Raw genomic sequence first — 20492 nt, forward strand, 5'->3', positions numbered from 1 at the left:
CGACGTGCTCCGCGTGCCCCATCAGAGCAGTAACAAACGCGCGTAGCGATCCGCAGGGTGTGGCTGACGCCCTGCCGTCTAAACTGTTGGGACTCGCGATAGCACTACCAGGTTCGCTAGCGATCTACAATAGCGTCAGGCTGCTCAATTTCCTGTGGCTAAGCTTGATTGTAAAGTATGCCAAGCTCATGCAGATTTTCTCTAACCCTGCATGCGGATGGCCGCCCGAGGCATGGTCGACATTGTGATAACTGCCACGAGTACACTGTATCCTGCGGTCACGGGACCCTGACAAAGCCTCTCCCGGCGATCTGTTATGCCACGCCACGAACTCGCCTTCTCCTCCAGAGTACAGTCCATGGACTTGAATCTCGAGCATCCGGGATCCGAACAATGGCTCAATTCATGACTCGATGTCGTCATTCTCTTTTTCGACCTTGATGCCGCTATGAGAATGCGGACTTGGCATAACTCGGCCTCGCTTAGCCCCGGACAGTCTCGCGGGCTCCGAGTCAGTGACATAGCCACTCTTCACGTTCGCGGAGGACGCTCCGCGCATCAGAACGCCTAGGCGTCTCTTATTTGTTTCCAATCATACCGATCCCGGCTAAGGTTCGGGGAGAAGCGCTCCAGGGTCCATACTTGCGCGGCTTACATCCGCATTGGACACACTGCCTTGAGCCGGGGTAAGCCTAAGGCATACTGGATCTTGTGCTTACATTACGGCTGAGACTATAAGTCAATATCAGCCTGCCTTCAGGCTGTACCCCGCCATGCTGCGAGCGCCAACGCCAGCGCCATGATTGTCTTGTTGGTCGACCGCTTGTAGACGGTGAAGCCAGGGATTTAAAATACGAGTACGGAGCAGGGCGCAGGGTATCACTCATCAGCGGGCCGGCTACGGAAACGAGGGTGCCTTGTATATTGTAGCTGAAGCTTGGTACAATGCCGCAAGTAGGGACGAACGATGCACTATTTCGCGTGAGCTAACGTGATCGCCCCCAAGGTTTAGTTTTAATGGATCATTCAATACCGGTAGCCTAGCGTACTGCGGCTGGCTGTTATGGTTGCCAACAGTGTCTGGATTCGAGACTGCAACTTTTCTGGTAGCCTACTACACAGCGATCGATCGTCCTGAGCCGGTATAATCTGGATTCGCCTACAGAGTACCCGTGTGATAAATAGTGTTGCGTCCAGCCACACAAGTTCTCACACGGGCTAGTGCCTTGCGATTCAATTTGGATTCGCCTGGTTGTGACGACTTACGTTAGGGCCATATTTGTCTCTGGTGAACATTCTGCATTGGAATGTCATATTCTGATTCCGATTTATATGAGACATCTCAGGGAATCTGCAGGTGCTAGTCCAAGAAGGATGAAATGAGAAAAGGTGAAACGTAATCATCCTGTGCCATATCATGCCAATGATTGCCGACATATTTTTAGGAGAAAAGAAACGACATGACCAAACCAGTCAACATTAATAGTAGTATACAGAGGAGGGAGGGTTGTAAGCAACATAACGCCGTGATGAATCTAGAAAAGGCATCCAAAAGAAGACAGTCCTGACGCCCCCAATCGTACGAAAGGTGTATCATACATATGCGTTCATAGACAGAATAGACGTCCATCCGGGAGCATAAAGGTGGAGGTTGAGGTGTGAGCGCCGTGAGGGGATATAGTGGGGCCCTTTCATAGTGGGTGAAAGACTTTATAGTGTACAGAGGTATGTATCGGCCGAGCGGAGGATAGCGTTTAGTCATTCTTCACAACTCCAACCTTGGCAGCCTGCACAAATGATTAGCGGTCAAAGGTTTCCAGTCAATACGCAGCAAACTCACCCTCAGGACACGGCCGTTCAGTGTGAAACCCTTGCTCTGGGTGTACATGATCTCGCCATTCTCCTTGCCCTCGACCTTGGTCATGAAGGTAGCTTCGTGGATCTTGGGGTCGAACTTCTGGGGTTTTCCGTCCTCGCCAGGCTCTCCGGGGTCAAATCGTTCCAGGCCGTGCTTCTGCAGAGTGTTCAAAAGGATGTTCTGGGTCATCTTCAGACCATCGACGAGATCCAAGAGGTCCTTGTTCTCCTCGGTCTTCGGAGCATTAAGCTTCTCCTTTGGGACAGCTAGAAGAGCACGATCAAAATTGTCGATACTCTCAAGGAGGTCGACGGCAAATCGTTGAATGGCGAAGTTGCGGGCGTTCTCCATGTCCCGCTTAGTGCGTTCCTGGAGGTTCAGGAAGTCTGCAACAGACCGGACATATTTGTCCTAGGAACAGTCAGTTTAGTTTATTAAGGCAATCAAAGAGAACGATGGGACCAGTTTGGAGTGTAAATTACCTTGAGCTCAATAACCTCTTTCTTCTTCTCTTCCAGCTCTTTCTGGCATTGTTCGTCGGCTGTCCCTGTGGATTCGTTGCCATTGTCCTTTTGTTCCTTTTCACCGTTCTCTGTTTGAGTCTCTGTCTTGTTCTCTGTAGAGTAGCATCGAGCGCTAGGAATGCGAGCAAAGGGACGGAGGAGCTGTGGTTGGAACTGTGATGGCTGACGGATGGCCAGAGGCGCTGTGGAAGCGGAACGGACAGAGAACAGAGCCCGGGAGGCCTGAGCTTGTCTGAGGAGAGTTCGCTTGAACATTATGAATTTATGTGATTTGGAGATTATAATGATTGAAGGTAGAGGAACAGGGTTGGTGCTAATGAGACACTCGGCATTACAGCAGAAAATATGAAAGCTTCGACGTCACCTGACCGCGCCGAAGGAAAAACATCCCACCGAACTATACATGAGATGCGACGCGTATCATACTTTGATGTCCCAAGTAATTGTGGAAACCATACCCGAGGTCAATAAATGGGTGGACTTCCGCAGATAGATTCTGTCTGGAGTATTAATCAAGTGTTTTCAAATTTTACAGTTGAGGAGCTATTCGCCGTTATTAGCCGGGTCCAGTGAGGTCAGCTCCTCCGAAGAGAGCACGGATGGCACTAATTGAGAGACAGCCTTACTGTTAGAGATGACAGGACACATAACGAGTAGCTTGGACAAGCGCTCAATTCAGGATAAATTAAGAGCGGAGATGCCATGTTCTATGCGTAAACATGCCGCCTACTCCGTAGGGAAGGCAAAACAAGAGTCGGTGGGTACCCAGTAGAAGCGCCATTATAGAATGCTGCTGATACATCATTCTTGCCACAGATTCAGATCCTAGGGGCGAGGGCGTGAGCGTCAGACGGAGAGCAGTACTCAATCACGTGGCGCTTTCGGGTAACTGCGTTCTATAATGGGCGACTTATGCGATTCGCAGCTCATATCCACCCTTTGAACGTCAATGATTTCTATAGATAGAGATATATGACAGACTGAGGCAAAGGAAGGACTATTCACTGCGAGCGTATGTCCACTGCAAGGCATATACCAAAAGACCGGGACTGTTAGCCCTATATTCCTCAGATCAGGAGGATGGACTTACGGCAGGAGGGATCCTTCCCCAGAAACGGTGAGCCGAGCTCTTTTGGCGGCTACAGGAAAGGCTATGACCAATACAGGCTGCCCAGGCCGTTGAGACTTTTGAAGTGATGACGGCGGAGCGGCTGAATACATTTGCAGCCAAATACTATGCCAGGCACAGTTGTGGCTTTGTACTTGGGAACGCTTCTGTCAGTATGGATGAAGATACGCCAAAGTGCCAGCAGGACGTTGAAGACAAAGGGCGGGACTATAAGCTCCCAAGAGACGACATTGAAGATCATGAAAGCATGAAAAAGGGGGGGGGGTTGGGACGATGTGAGAAGAGGCATAAAAACAGATGATTCTAGTGCGACTAAGCGCAAAGTCGAGTTCAAAAGACAAGAAAAGCCTCCCTCTCGAGGTCCCAGTTTGTCTCCCAGATAGCCGGCTTCTATTTATTCTAATTTATTTGTTTGGTGGTCGCCGTCTATCCATGAAGCTTGTTTTTGTAGCCCTTATTCTCAGCTTCATTGATTCCAACATTGTGTTGTGGCTGTAAGAAGCTAGCGTCTACATTGTCAAAGAACAAGACACTTCAAGAACGTACGTAGTAGATTCAATAGCGTAGAATAAATAGCAAGCCTAGCCATCGCCTTAAATAGCCCGCCTACAAACCACCAGACACCGTGCTGTAACCGACGAACCGAATATGCAGACAATAGGAAGAGAACGAAACATCAGGGATAGGGGGAACTGAGGAAACTGAAGGAAGAAGAACAAGACGGGACGAGACAAACGAGGCAGAACGAAACCAAATATGCGAACCACTCCGCAGCAGAAAAACCATGACCATGTACGCAATGAGGAATGAGGGGGAAATGACAAGGTAGAAGGGAGATCAATGAGATATAGATGAGATGAGAAAGTCCCGGAACCGGTCGTCTATCTCTGCTTTTACCTGCCTTCTCGCCTTGTTCGCCGTTAAAATGACTAACCGTGACCGATGGATGGAAAGAGACGGATAGGAAAAGAAGCAATGGTGGGATATATGGAAGGATTGTTCCTGCATTATCGCCCTACCCGCTGGTTGCGACGACTAGGTGAGTATGTACCGTAGCCAGCAATAGGCAGGGGGCAGCGCGGATAACACAAAGATGGCGTATGTATGTGATGTCCAGACAGAAGTGCGTATATGCAAGGAGTCGAATGCAAGGCGAGCACGTTGAACGCAGCCTACACAACCAAGAAGTAGTGCTAGCAGCAGACCCGGATAGACTCCTGGTAACGCCAGACACCGATAATGCAGAAGGACAGAGATTATACGGAGAAGGAAGGAGAGACGGAGACGGAGAGAAGAGGATGAATGCCGAGGAAAGGAGAAAAGAGAAAGATGCGAAATCATGCACCATCTATCATGTCACCTTCCTCAGATCCATCGGCAAGCAGCGAAGTCGACGACGGCAGTTTGCGACCAGCCCCATACACCATCTCCATAAGCTTAGCTTTTTGCTTCTCCCTCACAGAACGAAGATAATCGTATGTCCCCTCCAGACCCTTGATTTGGCCTTCAATCACTGCCTCTACAGGGCCAAGTGTTCGGCCGCCACTGCTCCCCGGGTCCACGGCGCCAGCAAAGCTAACGGAATCGTTACGCCGGACAAGTGGACTGACAAGTTTGCGCCGCAGTGTTTCTAGGTTTACTTTGAGTGTCAAAAGGCGACCGCGGTGGTCCATGAGGAGGTGCTTGTTAAAGACGGTGCGACTGCGGACGTTTGCTAAGAGTCGCTTGTTCTTTTCATACTTGCGCACAACGGCGGCGTCGGGCCCAAGGACTCGGGTCCAAAGGGAGCTGAGCATTTCACCCTCGGCCCGTTCCTGGGCATCGGATTCGCGGACGACTGTGCGCTGCAGATTGAGGAACTGGCGGTCGATGGACTCGAACAGCGCAAACAGTGCCGTCGAATGGGTGAGTTCGCTGTTGATGGACTCCTCCAACACAGAAAGGAATTCGGTGAAGGTCCGTGTGAGGGTTGCGCGAGTGCGCTGCGCCGAGGTTTGGCCGAATAGGGCTGTCACAATGGTTCCAAATGTAGTAGGGGTGGTGGTGAGCTCGGTGGTACCATCACCGCTGGATCCTGCGACTCTCTCGAGAGTGCCCAGTCGCGACAGGAGGTCTTGCACGTTATCAAGGACAATGGACGGTAAACTACTTGGCGGTTGTGATGATAATGTTTCCAGCTCGCGCTTGGCCCAGTCCATAACCAACAGGATCGAGTCGACGTCCGAGTCGACGTTGGCAAAAAAACGGGTTAATTCTAGCGAAAGCGACTTGAGCGATTCCGACAGCTCGTCGAGCTGGCGGACGATGATGGGTGCACTTGTCATATTGGTCCCGCGCACCGATTCGCTGAGATCCCAGACAGCCACGCCAGTCTCTTGTAATGTTCCAATCTGCTGCACACCATTTTCGGAGTAATATATAAGCGGCTCGAAAGAGCGCGCAAAGCCCGACAGTTTGACCAGGTCTGGAATTGCTGATGGGATACTCGGCATGAATAATGTGCGCAAGAAAGCGATAGACAGCAGGGCAATCAGGACGGATAGGGTGGTATTGGACTTGGAGCTGGTGATGCGATCGAACTTAGAGCGCAGGTAAGTAAAGAATGCGACGAACGGTTCCCGGTGCTGAACTTCTGCGCGCACAGCGAACCGGATATCTTTGAGAGGTCTAGGTGTTAGTATATCCCGCGCCAGCAAGCTGGACAGGGTAGTCAAACCAAGGGTAGCCTACAATTGCTTATGTTATTTTCGGGCTTGAAGTCCACAGTCTCGGCGTCAGGGATCGGCCGTAAAGGCATTCGCACTGGACTGGGCGACCGGCCCTTCAGTGGTGAATCTGCTTCTGGCGGTAACGGTACGTTGGCGGCAACGATGACGTCCCCCGTCTCGGTGGAAACGGCACGGCGTCCTACTGCGGGAGCCTCTGGCGCATCTTCATACTGCGGACTGGCTTCGCGCGACTGTGTTGGACTAACTCCCACGGTTGGTTTCAGCCCGAATCGCTCGTGGTCGATCTTGCGCGTATAGGGCTGGTGTCTATACCACCCGCTATATGGGACAAAATCATACCTTCTTCCAAAGCCGGGCGGCGACCAGCGTTCATCGACGGGTGTTGTATCTTCATCCTCGCAGTCCGATTCTTCCGACCTAAAACCTGAGTGTTGTGATGGGAGACCAAATACTGGTGAGCGGTGGCGATTACTTGTGTTCTCAATGTCCTCGAGCGACGCATCCATAGACGGATGGTCGTCGAAAACATTATCTAGCTCGTCCAGCATGATGGACGGCGTTGCGCGCAGGGGTTCCTGAAGTGATACGGCCACTCTCAACACTATAATTCCCCAGACGTCTTCAATAAACCGCCGGAAGTGGTGGTTCACGAAGGGAGGGGGAGGAGGTTCGCAAGGGCGCTAACGTATAGGTTGCTGGACTAGCAGAATGTAGGTGGGGGAGGTGCGGAAAATCGAGTCCAACAGGACAGAGTAGCGGGGATGAGATAAGGACAAAAGCACAAAAGCAGCAAGCTAGCAGATGCTGCAGAGACAACGCAGGTGTTGAAGAATAATGCGACGGCGGGAGAGACCTTGATTGATGCCTGAGGACCAGCGAGCAGGGCTGACAAGTCACGACGCACGAATACCGGAAGGGAGACAGGAGTTACAAACGATTTGCATTGAACGGTATATAGTTAGAACCTGGGTATTTCCCTCACGAATGTGTTTCAAAACTGTTGACCACGTTAGTGTTGGTGCTGGAAAGGCACCGCCGATATTCCAGCCTAGATGCCTGAGTTTCATCCAATATCAAAAAGCGCAGAAGTAAAGCGAGTAACCGACGAGGTCCGACGGAAGACGAGATGCTTGCAAGCCCCTCGCATGCGCCCTTAATCGGTCTTCTCTGTCTTGACTTTGCCTCGACCGGGTTCATCAATCGAGGTGCTGGGGAATTTATGGAGGGGGCGCAGGAGGAGGAGGCTGGGCCAATAACGAGATGCGCGAGCGGTCATGTGCTGTATGTCAACCTGTCCACAGCCAACGAGCCGGTCTGCTCCGGATTGTCTCGATGCCTTTCGAGGTCCCCAACTATCTGATGCACGAATCAAACGACTCAAGGTTGTCTTTGACTTTGTCCAGAGTAGGCAAGAGTCAGGCCTTGGGGAACTCCTTCTCATCCTAGGCTGCCAGCCAATCATTTGTCCAGGCTACAATGGCATTCCTGGGTTAGATCGTCCATCGTCCATTGACGAGTACATCATTATTGGGCAGCTTGGCAAGCAAAAACTGAGACGTTGCCATCGCCATGATCATAGGCTGTGCTGTGGCCTGTAGATCGAAAGTAAACTGATAACCTGATTAGCTATTTTTATAACAAGGCGACTTTTCGAGTCATCCCGACACGTGATAAACAACCCGTGTCACGTGAAATGACGAAATTCAGAATTTAAAACTAGGTAGCACGTTAGTAGGTAGAAGGGTAGAGGCAAACTGGATGTCGTGAGAGGAGACTCTTTATTCATTATGGTACCATGATACACAAAAGCTGAAAAAACACATCCGTCAAGGGTAAAGGGAAAGGGAATAAGGCATATAGACAAGGATGGCGAAGGAAACAAGACTCTATAATATCCTCCATGTCCCGACGCTTCAAAACCAGGTCTAGGTGTAATGTTACAGTACCCGCCTGTCACCTAGCCAGAGGCCCGGCGATCCCCAGGGGGCGGTTTATCTCGTCTAATCGCGAACGATTTAAGCAGTGCTCTCCTTGAGGTAGCTGTGCATCCTGTTAGCCTATGTGCCCTATCCGTGGTAAGCAGCGTTACATACGTGATGAGATCGTTCCTCTCCTTGGTCTTCTTGAGACCACCGAAAGCCATCTTGGTACCGGGGATGAACTTCTTGGGGTTCTCGAGGTACTTGAACTGTTGGTGAAAGAAAGTTAGCAATCGGCCCAGAGCTGTTAGAGCTGTCATGGGATTGTACCAGAGAGTTCTCGTCCCAGGTGACGTCGGCCTGCTTGTTGGCATCGGTGTAGGCGTAGCCCTCAGCCTGACCAGTCTTACGGCCGAAGAGACCGTGGAGGTTGGGGCCGACCTTGTGGCCGCCGCCGTTCTCGACAGTGTGGCACTGCTTGCAACGGGTCTCGAAGAGCTTAGCACCCTTGGTAGAGTCGCCTGGAAAAAACAATTGATTAGCATTCTGGTCCGCTTTCTCTTTCTCCAGCTCTTCCAGTTCGGCTTCGCGCATGCTGAGAGTGGTCGTGAAGCAGTAAGCGTCGAAGCTCGTCATTGTGGCGACGACGATGAAGAATAAAGCATCCGCTGCAAAGTGAGGATTGCCAGCGCGCGATAGAAGTAGAAATTGTATTGTGCTGGCGATCAAATGGCGATCCAGAAGTGGGCAACTTTGAGCTTGTGTTGGATCGGACAATGTTCTCACCAGACCCAACACATCATTCACAGCCTGTGTCTCACATATTCGTTCACTTCGACAATGCACGCAGTGGAGTGAATATCACCCCCAGCAGAGAGCGCCTAGCCGAAACGAAGAGATGAATTCAAACTACTTACCAGGAGAGTAGCTGTCACCGCCCTTAGCCATTGTGAGTGATAAAAAATAAAGAGGTAGAGAGAAAGGGTTATGTAAAGAGGTAAGTGGTATAGTACAAAGAGTTGTATGTAGCAGAGAAGATGAAAGACAGAATTCAAGTCAAGCGGACTGGCCAAAGGGAAGAAAAAAACTTGGAGGGAATTTGTAGAGCTGGTTTCTTGGTCGCGCCCCCGACGACACCCGTGATCTGGGAATTGACCAATCAGAGGTAGGATGATTCAGCACTGTGCTCAGAGTAACGGGCGCTGCCGGGTCTGAGGTCAGGAATCGGTCACTGCAAATAACGCCTGGCTGGATGAAGCTTTATTTAGAGACTATTGTAATCCTATATACTACGTCTAAGGGCTCAGTTATGCAGCTCTAGATAGCAACAATGCACCTTCTATGACATCTATCTATCATAGAGCCTAACTACTATACTGTAAAAGATGATTGGTGATTCTGCATGCCGTCATGGCATGACCTCATTCCAGCGCATAGAGACGCTGGTTACTTGGAGCTCTGCACTGTCTGTCTCGGGGAATGGGCAACGGTGGGCTACGGAGGCCGGAGTAGCCCTCCCCGTAATAACAAATCTGCATCCTTTCATTCGCCTAGTCATGGCGAGTTTTTCCCGCTCTCCCCGGCCCTAATCCGAAGTGGCCTGATGCCTTAGCGGCCATTAGAAAAAATGTGTTTGTGCCTTGATGCCTTGATGCCTTATTCCCGGCGGCAGAAGTCACATGATTATATCAACACCAAAATGTTATGCCGGCGACCAGAAGCTAGCATATAGAGAAATCGCAGCCAAGAACCAGCAATTCGTACAGAATGCCCCCATCAGCCATTCCCCCATTCCTCCTTCCCCGAGGTGTTCCCTCAGCACGAGCAATCCTATTCCTGTCCCGGTCCTCCCGCATCGGCAGGCTCCCACCGACGCACCGCTGCGCATCAACAAATTCCTCAAGTGACAACAGCCAAAATCCGCGCGTCCTCGCGCAACCAGATAAATTTCGCCCGCCCTCACATCCTGCGCGCCGCGTCGTTCCAACACGCAATGGTAAAGTCGTTAACTACCCCGGTCCCAAGTTCTCTGAGAAAGAAGAGGCGGAGCGGGCAAAAAAGAAGTACCCGAATATGTTCCCGCCCGAGGGGACGGTCATGTTTCGGTTTTTGACGAGTCGGTGGATTCATGTCTGGATTGCTTTTGTGCGTACTCATTTACCCGCAAACTCGTTTCTGGGTTGGGACGTATGTGACTAATATGTGAGTTGGCAGGGTGTGTTAACATCTCTTGCAACATTTACGTTCACCACAAACTTCAAAGCAACTAGTCCCTTCGCGCACCTTCTTCCGCCCTGGTCGGCACTACTGAGTCACCCGATTGATACTATCTCTCAAGCGCTCTCGGTGTTTCGGATGCATGTGCAACATACCTCTGTGGAGACGCGGGAGAAGCGGATGAGGGCCGTGGAAGACGCGGAGAAGAGGAGGCAGTTCCGGATTGCCCATGGGCTGGAGGAGCCAAGTGAGCAGGATCTTGCGAAGGAGGAGACGCGGGCAGAGCAGGTGGATGATCAGTCACCTATTGCTCCTGAAGCTCGCGATGGTGCGGGTGCCGGGGAGTACGTGGATTGGGAGGGGAAGAGGAGGCCCATCAAGAAGTGGTTGGGGATTTGGTAGGGTTGCGGTCACTTGTGGGTGGCTGATGCTTGATGTGAATTTGGGTTGGGGTATGTGGTCAGGGTGCTATGCAGGTATTGAGCTAGTCCTCTTATTGAGGCGGTTGCTGAGCAATTATGTATAGTATAGGAAGGACTGAATAGTCTTTGTTAACTCATGTATTATTATGCGCATATACATGTTCATTGTCATCGGCACTCTATCTTCATGCGGAATCGTTCGCGACTGTTGCTCCAACAGAGTTGGGTAAATATCCAAGTCCGTATCGCATGCTGAGTATGCAGACCAAGAGTATTGCATCATTAACGTCGGCGGGTCGTCCTCGCTTCAGGTGTCCGACAACACTCGTACTGGAGAGTAAGGCCTCGATTACTGCCTCCCTAAGTTCATCCAACTTCAACCCCTTCCAGCCCCTCAAGAACCTCCTCGCCAACTCCTCCCTTCTCCAAAACCATCTTAACCATCTTGGCGATCGTCGCCCTCTTTACACCACCGCGCCGCGGCCTCCACACACCTGGTACCTCCTCCTCTCCAGTGGAAGGATTGATGATCAGTGACTCCTCAGCCGCAGCCGTAGACCCTACTGTCGCGATATTCTCCGAGTTCGGAATTCCCGGCTGCGTAAGCCTCGACGGAGGATCGATCGTGCGGATTGAGAGCAGTTTCAGCGGGCCCGAGTCAGTGTCATGTGCTACTGAAATTGCGAGCACTGCATCCGCCACAGCAATCTCTTCACGGCTTGGGTCGAAAATTATGTTCTCTGCCACGGAAATGACGAGCAGCGTAACGGGAGGTCGGACTTTATGCACGGATATTGAGCTCGGAATGGTGGTTCTTGCGGGTTTGACACGGGGGTATAAGTATTCGGCAGCGTTCCAGTCATCGTCGAAAAAAGGGTCTTCTTCGCCTTTTGATTTTAGCTTTGGCAGCTTTGTTGCGAGGAGGGCGAGGTAGGTTGTAAGAGATAGAAGGGGGAGGGGGTAGGACAATGGTTGTGAAAGGAGCAGGACCTAGACATCGCATATTAGCACATACCAAAGTACGAAGAACCGGTGTATAGGAAACCCACATCAATATACAGCCTCCAATGCCACCTCCGATTTATCACAAGCCGTCCCTTCAACCCGCCAACCATCTCCTCAGCACCACCCTTCTCCCCGCCCGAGACAGATTCTACCAGTGGCTCCCTCATCATTTCAGACAAGAAAACAGGTAAGGCATCATCATCTCGAAAGCCAGGAATCTCAATGGCCATCTGTACCCACGATCCATGGCCAGACGAGGAACCCCGGCCGGCGCCACCCTCGCCGTCTGAGCCGGCCTCGCCAAACCCCTCCGCATCCTCCAGCTGTTGCGCTTGAACACCGAGAATAGTCTTCTCAACCTCAGCCTTAACGCCCACAATAGCCTGTGTGCCATCTGCGAACCCGACCCGTGCGCTGCCATTCGTGCCGGGCAGGATATCTGTTTCTGCTGTGAGAGGGCGGAATTGCGTTGGTGAGCGGCCATCTGGCCGGATCGGTGTGCCAGGGAGCGAGAGTGATGTGTAGAGGTAGGAGAGTTCGGCAGGAGAGAAATGAGGGGTCTGCGAAGCAGATGAGGCTTGTCGTTGGGCGGCCATTGGGAGCGGAGGTATAAATGCGAAATTTTGGTTATGCGAGCAAGCTGCTACCTAGCACTCGGGGTTTTGTGCGTCGCAATGAGCGAATTCGGGCACCAGATGCTAGGTAAACGGATCCTGATCAGAGAAAAAGGTAAGCCATGCTGAAATTATTGATAATGACTTTTCGTTGAGGTGGGTTACTCGCGATGCAATTGACTGTGCTAGATTGGGAAATTCTACTCAGACGGTCAATCGTTCTTCCATTCCGCTCCCAGCTCATAAACTATGGACTGTCAGCAACGAAGTATATATCCCGGTTTAAAGCTCTCCGTTTCAACTAGGTAAAATATCTATGCTTTTAGGGATAAAATTCAAGATGAAATGCTCATTTTGTCCATGCAGTGGATGTACAAGACGGTTCTTTCCGCCGTAAGTGGGTGTAATATATTACAAAATCCTTAAGAGTCAGGCCGACCACCCGTGGCCATCACGATTAGTAAAAGATTGTACAGCGTAGAAAGGAATTTGGAGTGCGATACATCATTTCCCGTAAACAGATGGTTACCAGGAGTGATGCTGGGGTAGCAGGGGTAGGAAGGACGGAGAAAGAGATGGTGGAAAGGAGCGACAAATGAAAGGGTGCGTAGGAGGCTCGAGGGAGGGTTGGGGTGGATGTGAGGAGGAAAGTATATATAGGTATGTATATAGAATAAGTGATGCATGAAAAACCACGACCCGCGCGGTAGGGGTCGAAACATGATGCAGCAAAGGAAAGACAACAGTGCGAGGCCGACTGTATCTATAAAAGGCCTTTGGGGTATGAAGACAAAGAAAGCCGACAAATAAATCCCGGGCTCTACCAAGCCCTATAAAGCTGGGAAACAAATAGCAGAGTCACGAAAATGTAAATAGGAAGGGGAATGAAGGTGAACAAAAAACAGAAACCAGGTAATAGCCGACACCATATCCCATGCGCCTTATGAACAACCACAAAAACTTCCCTTTTGATTATGTATACACGACATTGCAGGTGAGATGTCAGGAGATGAGCCACATATTCCCAGAAAATCAGAGAATTGGGATATGAGCTACCTGTAGGTGGAGCCTGTCAAAAATTTTGTGGAGGCTGGGTTCATCCAGTCTCCATCATCGTATGGCGGTGTAGGCCACTGACGGGTTGCACTAGTGGCTGATTTTTCGTCCGAAAGTGGTAGGCGTCTGTTCGGTGCGGCATCCTCATTACCGAAAGACACTCCGTCGCATTTAGCCGACGGCGAAGGAGTGGGATAAGGACTAGGCAAATTGTGGGATTGCTCGTTGCACAGAGGACGGCTGTAGTTTGACGATGTGTCTGACATCTGTGCTTGTGCCAAACGCATTGCAGCACTGCTGGCGGAGTGCAGGACTTCATCTAGAAGCTCATCCTCCTCCTCGGGTGTCTCGTAGCGGTGAACCGGGTGGTTGGTCATCTGCATCGCACGTCGGGTGCGACTCGATATTGGCCCACCATTACCATTCATCGAGGCCGGGCTATCTCCCATTGAGCGAATGGACCCTTGAGGCATTGACTGACGCTTGCTAGCTTCAACAGGGGTGGTGATGCTAACCGGAACGTTTCCCAAAGCGGCCGAATCCATGGAGTACCTCACGTTCTGAACGGCCTTGTCTAACTCCGAAAAATCAGAGTTTTGCTTTGCCTCACTAACGTTGACAGAATCCAGAGCTAGCGATGAACGATTTGACCAAGGCATGCAGCCCGCGTTGGCCTCAATATCATCATTCATCGCATTCTGGTTGCGACCGGAGAGTCGGCGAGCGCGTTTCCGAAGGTGGGAGAAGAAGCTCTCCTTCTGGCTGATGGTACTGGTGCTGTTGTTTCCTAGGCCGTTCAGTGCTCTCTCCGCTTCTTGTCGGTGGACATCGCCATAGTGATTTCCGTGAGAGTTAACTGAAAGTTGACGGCCGATCTTCTTGCTTGACTTGGCGGCGTTGGTATTTGATTCTTGGGCTGGAGGATTGGCTTGGGCAGTGACTGCGTTAGATAGAGGAGAGACGGGACGGATGGAGGGTAGGATTGGCATTGGAGCACCATGAGCCCAAGTAGCACGTTTGCTTGTGGAGTGTTTTGGCTTCAGCAACTGCGGATCAACATTCGAGTCAAGTGCAGGGAGTGTTGGCTTGGAAGGCTGCTCGGGCTCAACAAGAGCAGGGCTCTCTGATCTGCCAATTAATGACCTTCTGAACCATGATGGTTTAGACGATAGCGTGGGGGATTCGTAGGTATCCTTGGTGGGAGATTTGACGCTCTTTTCAGACTGCTTTCGACCGAGAAGTCGTGCAGTTGAGGACCTCGGTCTCACGCTCAAGGGATCCACTGCATCAGCGAAGTATTCGTGCTGCATTGCCTGTGAAGAGGTAGGTCGATTCTTGGGATCCCACATAAGACACCAGGTCACAAAGTTACTCAGAGCCGCTGGCCACTGTGGGGCTGGCAGAATGCTTTCCATTGAATGGGGTGCCATCTGTTTTAAGGGTCAGCCGAATTTCTATCTTCGGAGCAGAAAGAAGCATACCTTTGGGAACGTAAAGCCTAGCTTCTGCGCGAGCCGAGAGCCGTCTTTCCACTCACCACCACCAAGCTTAGCACCAGACTTGCTGTACCAGTTCCCTGGGCTGCCCATGATCTCACAGACACGCCAAACTTGGTCAACCTCGTTACCGCCGGGGAAAAGGGGCTTGAGCGTCGCAATCTCCACTGCCATGGCACCAACAGCCCACATATCTACGGGCGCAGAGTATTCGCCCGCACGTAGAAGAACCTCTGGAGCGCGGTACCATCGTGTGGAAACGTATGTGGTGTAAGGTAACTTGGAATGCGTCTCACGAGCGAGACCGAAATCGGCAATCTTCACTGTATAAGTCGTAGGGGTAGATGGAGGAGTGACGAGATTCGAATAGCGGCTGAAAGTGGAGTCGTTCGGAGCGGATGTGGAAACCAGGATGTTCTCTGGCTTGATATCCCGGTGGAAGAAGTGGTGGGCGTGGATATGGTCGAGACCACACAGGATTTGGTAGAGGATACTCTTGACATGCTTTCCGTCCAGGTATTTGTGGTCTCGTGCCTTCATCAACTGGTAAAGATTGCCGTCCATGTACTCCATGGCGATGTGCAGCTTGCGGGTGAGCGGGTCGAGGAAAATGTCAAGGGCCGGGACCAGGTGAGGGTGAGGAGGGAGCGTTCGAAGGAAGATCACTTCCCGCAGCTCCAAGCATGGAGCCAATGAATCGAATGTCTTCTTCATTGTTTTGATGGCAACCTGCAGTCCAGATCAGTATATTGATCCTTAGTCATCAGACAAGCTGTCCTACCAGAGTGCCCCGACGGGCGATGTTGGAACCGGCGGTTCGTACACGTGCTACCGCAACGCTACCAAAGCTGCCGTCACCAACCTCCTTCATCAATTCAAATCGATCTGACAGCGTCGCCATTGAGGTCGGCGTGAGGCCCCGCGAGGGATGTTCGTAGCAGACAGTCATCTTGTCTCCTTTAACTTCTCTGCCAGCAGATGAAACCAAAAAGAGTTTCGAGGACTGGGTCGCTCTGATTAGCTGAGCCATTGATGCTCTGCAACACCGGGCACTTACCCTATTAGTATGGAATATGGTGGAGGGTTTATATAGACTCTTCCGATGGATAGTGGAATTGATTAATGATAGGCTGTCTTCATCACCGGAGTCGAGTAATATTAGGCCTGCGGAGTATGACAGCAGCCTCTGCCCATCGATGGAGAGTGTTCAGGGAAGGAATTAGGTCCGGCGGAGGATTGAAGTAGAGGAAGATGAAGATGAAAGGAGGGGGAAGGGGGTAGTCATGTAGTAGTTCGAGGATCGAAAGCCGAGGGGAAGGGAAAGGATGTCTGGAAGCAAGATGGAAGACCCAAAACAGTGGGAATGATCGATGTAAAGAGAGGAGCGGGCCCCGTCTAAGTGGGAACCACTATCCCAAGGGGGGTTCCGGCTTGATTGAGCTGGAGGCCTTTTCGGGGGGAGAGGGAAGTGAGAGCAGCCCCTGACGCGGTGACAGCTATTTCCCGAGCTCTGAGCGGCGTGGAGACCAAGAGGCGGTCGAACAGAGATGAAAAGCGGTGTTGTAGATCACAGCAGTAATCAAAAAAACCAGACGGGAATAATGCAAGTGGATAACGGAGGGGTTCTCTTATTATGTGAGGTCTGGACAAACAAGAGGAGGCCCTACGCTGTTGCTGACACGGAGAGCACCTGCAGGCTGGAAAGTCTGATGATGTGGGATGGGATGGGATGAGCCAGGATAAATCACCAGGTATAGGACCAGGGCCCGAAGAGAGCGACACAGAGTGAGGAACTGGGAACGGAAAACGCGAAGCAAGGAAAAAAAAAAAGAGAGAGAGCGACAGCAGTTTGTATTACTGCGAGAGCAATGGATGATTCTGATTCTGAAGGAGCGACAAGGACGCGCGAGAGTGGTCAGAGGGACAACGCGAAAGGGAAGAATCAAACAGCGCCAGTCCGGGCAGTTGTTCGTTCGTGTCTTCAGACTCTGGACTGTTCGAACGTCTAGCCTGCCAGGAGAACTAACGCCGACTAGTCTTTTAGAGGCAGACGTTATTCGACTTCATTCGACGGCCCTGACTTAGCGCTGCCACCGTTGGTCCCGTAAATGTAATTCATTAAATTTCCCCGAAATTGGCCGGAACAGCCTCCAAACAGGATACGCTCAATGAATTTAACATGGAGAATAAACAATATTAGGATCAGACAACCCCTCGATAGGCTCGAAGGATAGTAATATACCGTCGAGGGGCAATAATCGCATAGAATCCTAAAGACCGTACTTCATGGGGTGCCGCGCTAAAAATACTCGTACCTTCGTCAGCGGCCAGCCCTGGTGGGTGATGAAGGGAGATCCACCGCCGCCCATGGAAAAGGAGTTTGTCAGGCTTGAGCCTATAATAGTTACCGCGGTTATGAAGAGCTTGATAAATCCTTCCCTCCGGATATCCAATACGTCGCAAAAACAAATGCACCGCTTTAGTATAACACGGGAACCACCTCACCTCATAGATCATCACGATGATTCCTGCCCAATTATCGAAGGTACTTTGGATCACCCTTGACTACGTAGTCGGAGGATTTGGATTCCAGCTCTGAGACCGAGACTGGTATTTTCGAGGATGATGTCTGATACAGCGCGTGTTTTACTAGTATGGCTTGGAGCTTAGGCCCATTACATCGACCTTACGTACTGCGTCGTCCTGTCAATACTGATCTAGCCGTTCTTCTTGTCGTCCTGGAGCTCTGGTACAGTAAAGCTCTCGGAGAGCCTTCGGATCGACTGCGGCCGCCGCCCGGGTACACGGTACTCTTATGTACACCGACAAAATTGAGGGGAAGCAGCCAGACACTAACTTAATCAGACGGACTATCTCGTGCGCGGAACTTCCAGGTGATCGGATCCGATTCTCGTAAAGACGTGGGTTCGAGGGCTCCAAGCCCAAGCTGTTTAGTGAGGTCCACTCCCGCTGGGCGTTGACTGATCAGAAAGGTTATTTGTTAGACCATTTATCGGCAATTGTTAGACAACGGCCAGCTCGGTTGTTTCCAGTGACAGCATGGCATTATGTGCAACAAGGGTGGCCCCTGTGTCCTCTCATTGAGATCGAGATAACCATAATTGTGATACATGGTCAAGTATGTGGATCGGGACAGTTCATGCATGTTGGCTGCATCATTCTGCCTGTGAATAAGCTAGCATCTGCTGTACGAGTAAGGAAGTCGTAAGTCTTGACTCTTCTCGACCCGCAATAATCGTCTGGAACTACTGAGGGGCTAGTCGACGAACAATCGGTGTGGCAATGAGAGAAGGCTCAGTTCCTTCCTGAGAGACGAAAAAGAAACGCGGTCTGGGTCTCTGGTTTCTGCCGCTGTATTGGCGACGGATGTACTTTTAACAGTGGCAGATGTGATCTGTAAATCCCGTACTGTAAATCTCATCCTGCGCAGATGCGTCAGAAGCATACCTATCTTCTCGGGAATGAAGCGTTGAATCTCATTGGTCCTGTAAACTCACTGACGAGCGGTGCGATGTAGTTGCCAGGCGAGATAGGCGCTGGGAGCGCACCAAAGTGGGGATATTGTAGATCCCAGCCAATACATACATTCGCCAGTAATATTCATGCATTGCAGACCATTATTACCTGATAATTGCCTGCCAGCAAGTTATCCGGCATCTGATATGGAAGATGCCTACAGACAGGCCTCAGTTCAGAGTGGATGTGTGAGTGTGACCGATATCCTAGCCTAGGTTGCCTTAGTCACGAGGCTCGGGGCCCGATCGAGCGCCTCCAGCTACAGCTGGCATCTGGATGAAGCTCCGATGAGACGCTGGACTGGGGATCCAAGCATTCAGTTTCCCGTCATCTTCCCATCATCATGTGAATTATTGACAAGGCCATCACGTCGACGAGATGATACGATACTGCAAGAGGAGTAAGGGGCGTCCTGCCCCCCCTCCCCCCTCGCCCTCAGCACTTCGGATACGTTGACCGCATGACTACCAAGCCGAGCTCGTAGTCCTGGATTGTGTTGGTGTTTTTGTGGTCTGTCCTGTTGATCTTGGTCCCATACCTGAGGCAAAGATCGGTAAATTGATGATCGACGGCACATATTTGGGCTCGGGAAAAGCAATTATAAGACCATTGGGCAAGAGAAATACAGCCAGGTGCCGTATCTCCCGCCCCTTCGAGGCGTTTACCGCCACAGATGTTCTCTTGAAAAAGCTGTTGTTACAGGCACTGAGCGTCTCAAGATTCAGAGTTGGAAACACGAGACTCATACGTATGAGTACGTATCCCGAATTATAATTTATTATTTTTATATTATTACTATCGCCCGGGTGACGTTCCCCTGGTTCCAAACGGGAGCGAGCGGCGCTGCTCTGTGTTCAGTTTAGCGTCGGGTGTCCCTGAAGAGAACTGAGCCATACAGGAGAGAGAGAATTTGGTCGAGATGGTTCCCACAGGGTCAACCCACCACAACGTCAACAATCTTTAATTTCAAAGTCAGATTCAATGATCAAAGCCAAGGGCCATCAAAGCATACTGTCTCAGTGAGATTTAGAGTTCATTCAAAGAGTCGGGCACCAGCGCAGCACAACCCGTCACCGAGGGGCCGACGGTATGCCTGATGGGTGTCGGCCCAACGTCCCCTCCCTCTGTTTCTGAGATGGTTAACGGGCAACATAGAGGGACCCGCCAGCCGGTCTGTCATTGGCGAGCGAGAGGTTCCGCGTTGCTGGGATTTCAATTTGAAAAAGGCGGGCGACTCAGAACGGATTTTGCGCCAGGCTGATTAATCCAGTGGTCTTTCGACTGAGCAATTGGACAGAAAGCAGGCTGAGTCGCTCGGGGAACACGGATTGCACCCGCTCGGCGGAGGGCCGTCCCCATTTAGGCCCCATTTAGTGCTTCCGCGAATCCGTCCAAACAGCCACGGTTCTCTCCATGATCGTTGCCCAATTAGGAAACCGCATAGGGCGAAGTTGTTGACGACACTTGAGTCACTTGGGTGGGCTGAGGGACTGCGTGATCTCCCAAGAGCGACGGACTCCTACTAGAGCCTTTAGTGCTTGAAGCCGTCGCATTCTCAGGACCTTCCAGAAGGAATTAGGCCCCAGAGTGCTGGGAATCCTTCGATTATCGAATATACCGAACGCCCATCACAAAAGGGGTATCCGCGTATGTGCGCGAATTACGCTGGGAAAAGAAAAGGAGGCACCGTGGACTTGTCAGGATGAATCGTCCTGCCACGAGTATGCTATCCCAAGGCAAGATCTTTGGTTTCTTGTCCCTAGAGGACCTTCCCGCTGGAAGCCTAGGGGCGGCGCTTCCACCTGTTCCGTAGATGCGGTCGATGAAGCAACCTGACTGCTGGGTAGCCTGATCACCCAGCAGCAGCGAAGATCGGCCGTCCCTTTCATGCACATCACAAGCTCGCAGCGGCACAACGGCAGCATGGCATGGCTGGTGGGACGGCGGAGTGGGAGCCGCTGATTGATAATCGCCCCTATTAAATAT

General features: G+C 51.3%; 8 protein-coding genes across 8 annotated transcripts, besides 1 other annotated feature; 2 read left to right on the forward strand and 6 right to left on the reverse strand.

Annotated features, from left to right (window-relative positions):
- Window positions 1-20492: part of a sequence feature (contig 1.107 303..444822(-1)) that runs on past both edges of the window.
- Window positions 1027-1277, reverse strand: ANIA_11506 (uncharacterized protein; the record flags this gene model as incomplete). The annotated part of the gene is made up of 2 exons (XM_050611527.1): window positions 1027-1159; window positions 1267-1277. The coding sequence occupies 2 exons, from the start codon at window positions 1275-1277 to the stop codon at window positions 1027-1029; spliced, it is 144 nt and encodes a 47-aa protein (XP_050466956.1).
- Window positions 1755-2675, reverse strand: grpE (mitochondrial nucleotide exchange factor MGE1; the record flags this gene model as incomplete). The annotated part of the gene is made up of 3 exons (XM_658760.2): window positions 2341-2675; window positions 1841-2269; window positions 1755-1787 (listed from the first exon to the last, which is right to left on the reverse strand). The coding sequence occupies exons 1-3, from the start codon at window positions 2635-2637 to the stop codon at window positions 1755-1757; spliced, it is 759 nt and encodes a 252-aa protein (XP_663852.1). The 5' UTR covers window positions 2638-2675.
- Window positions 4849-7113, reverse strand: ANIA_06247 (uncharacterized protein; the record flags this gene model as incomplete). Its single annotated transcript, XM_050611528.1, has 2 exons — window positions 6242-7113; window positions 4849-6167 (listed from the first exon to the last, which is right to left on the reverse strand). The coding sequence occupies exons 1-2, from the start codon at window positions 6786-6788 to the stop codon at window positions 4849-4851; spliced, it is 1866 nt and encodes a 621-aa protein (XP_050466957.1). The 5' UTR covers window positions 6789-7113.
- Window positions 8198-8705, reverse strand: ANIA_06246 (cytochrome c; the record flags this gene model as incomplete). The annotated part of the gene is made up of 3 exons (XM_050611529.1): window positions 8490-8705; window positions 8334-8428; window positions 8198-8280 (listed from the first exon to the last, which is right to left on the reverse strand). The coding sequence occupies exons 1-3, from the start codon at window positions 8702-8704 to the stop codon at window positions 8198-8200; spliced, it is 393 nt and encodes a 130-aa protein (XP_050466958.1). The 5' UTR covers window position 8705.
- Window positions 9912-10778, forward strand: ANIA_06245 (uncharacterized protein; the record flags this gene model as incomplete). The annotated part of the gene is made up of 2 exons (XM_050611535.1): window positions 9912-10304; window positions 10374-10778. The coding sequence occupies exons 1-2, from the start codon at window positions 9927-9929 to the stop codon at window positions 10776-10778; spliced, it is 783 nt and encodes a 260-aa protein (XP_050466959.1). The 5' UTR covers window positions 9912-9926.
- ANIA_06244 (exosome non-catalytic core subunit RRP42) lies at window positions 11165-12399 on the reverse strand (the record flags this gene model as incomplete). Its single annotated transcript, XM_658756.1, has 2 exons — window positions 11165-11788; window positions 11848-12399. The coding sequence occupies 2 exons, from the start codon at window positions 12397-12399 to the stop codon at window positions 11165-11167; spliced, it is 1176 nt and encodes a 391-aa protein (XP_663848.1).
- Window positions 12763-13016, forward strand: ANIA_11505 (uncharacterized protein; the record flags this gene model as incomplete). Its single annotated transcript, XM_050611543.1, has 2 exons — window positions 12763-12810; window positions 12894-13016. The coding sequence occupies 2 exons, from the start codon at window positions 12763-12765 to the stop codon at window positions 13014-13016; spliced, it is 171 nt and encodes a 56-aa protein (XP_050466960.1).
- imeB lies at window positions 13470-15918 on the reverse strand (the record flags this gene model as incomplete). Its single annotated transcript, XM_658755.1, has 3 exons — window positions 13470-14903; window positions 14955-15698; window positions 15751-15918. The coding sequence occupies 3 exons, from the start codon at window positions 15916-15918 to the stop codon at window positions 13470-13472; spliced, it is 2346 nt and encodes a 781-aa protein (XP_663847.1).

This window comes from Aspergillus nidulans, chromosome I, assembly GCF_000011425.1.
Source record: "Aspergillus nidulans FGSC A4 chromosome I".
Classification (NCBI taxonomy): domain Eukaryota; kingdom Fungi; phylum Ascomycota; class Eurotiomycetes; order Eurotiales; family Aspergillaceae; genus Aspergillus; species Aspergillus nidulans.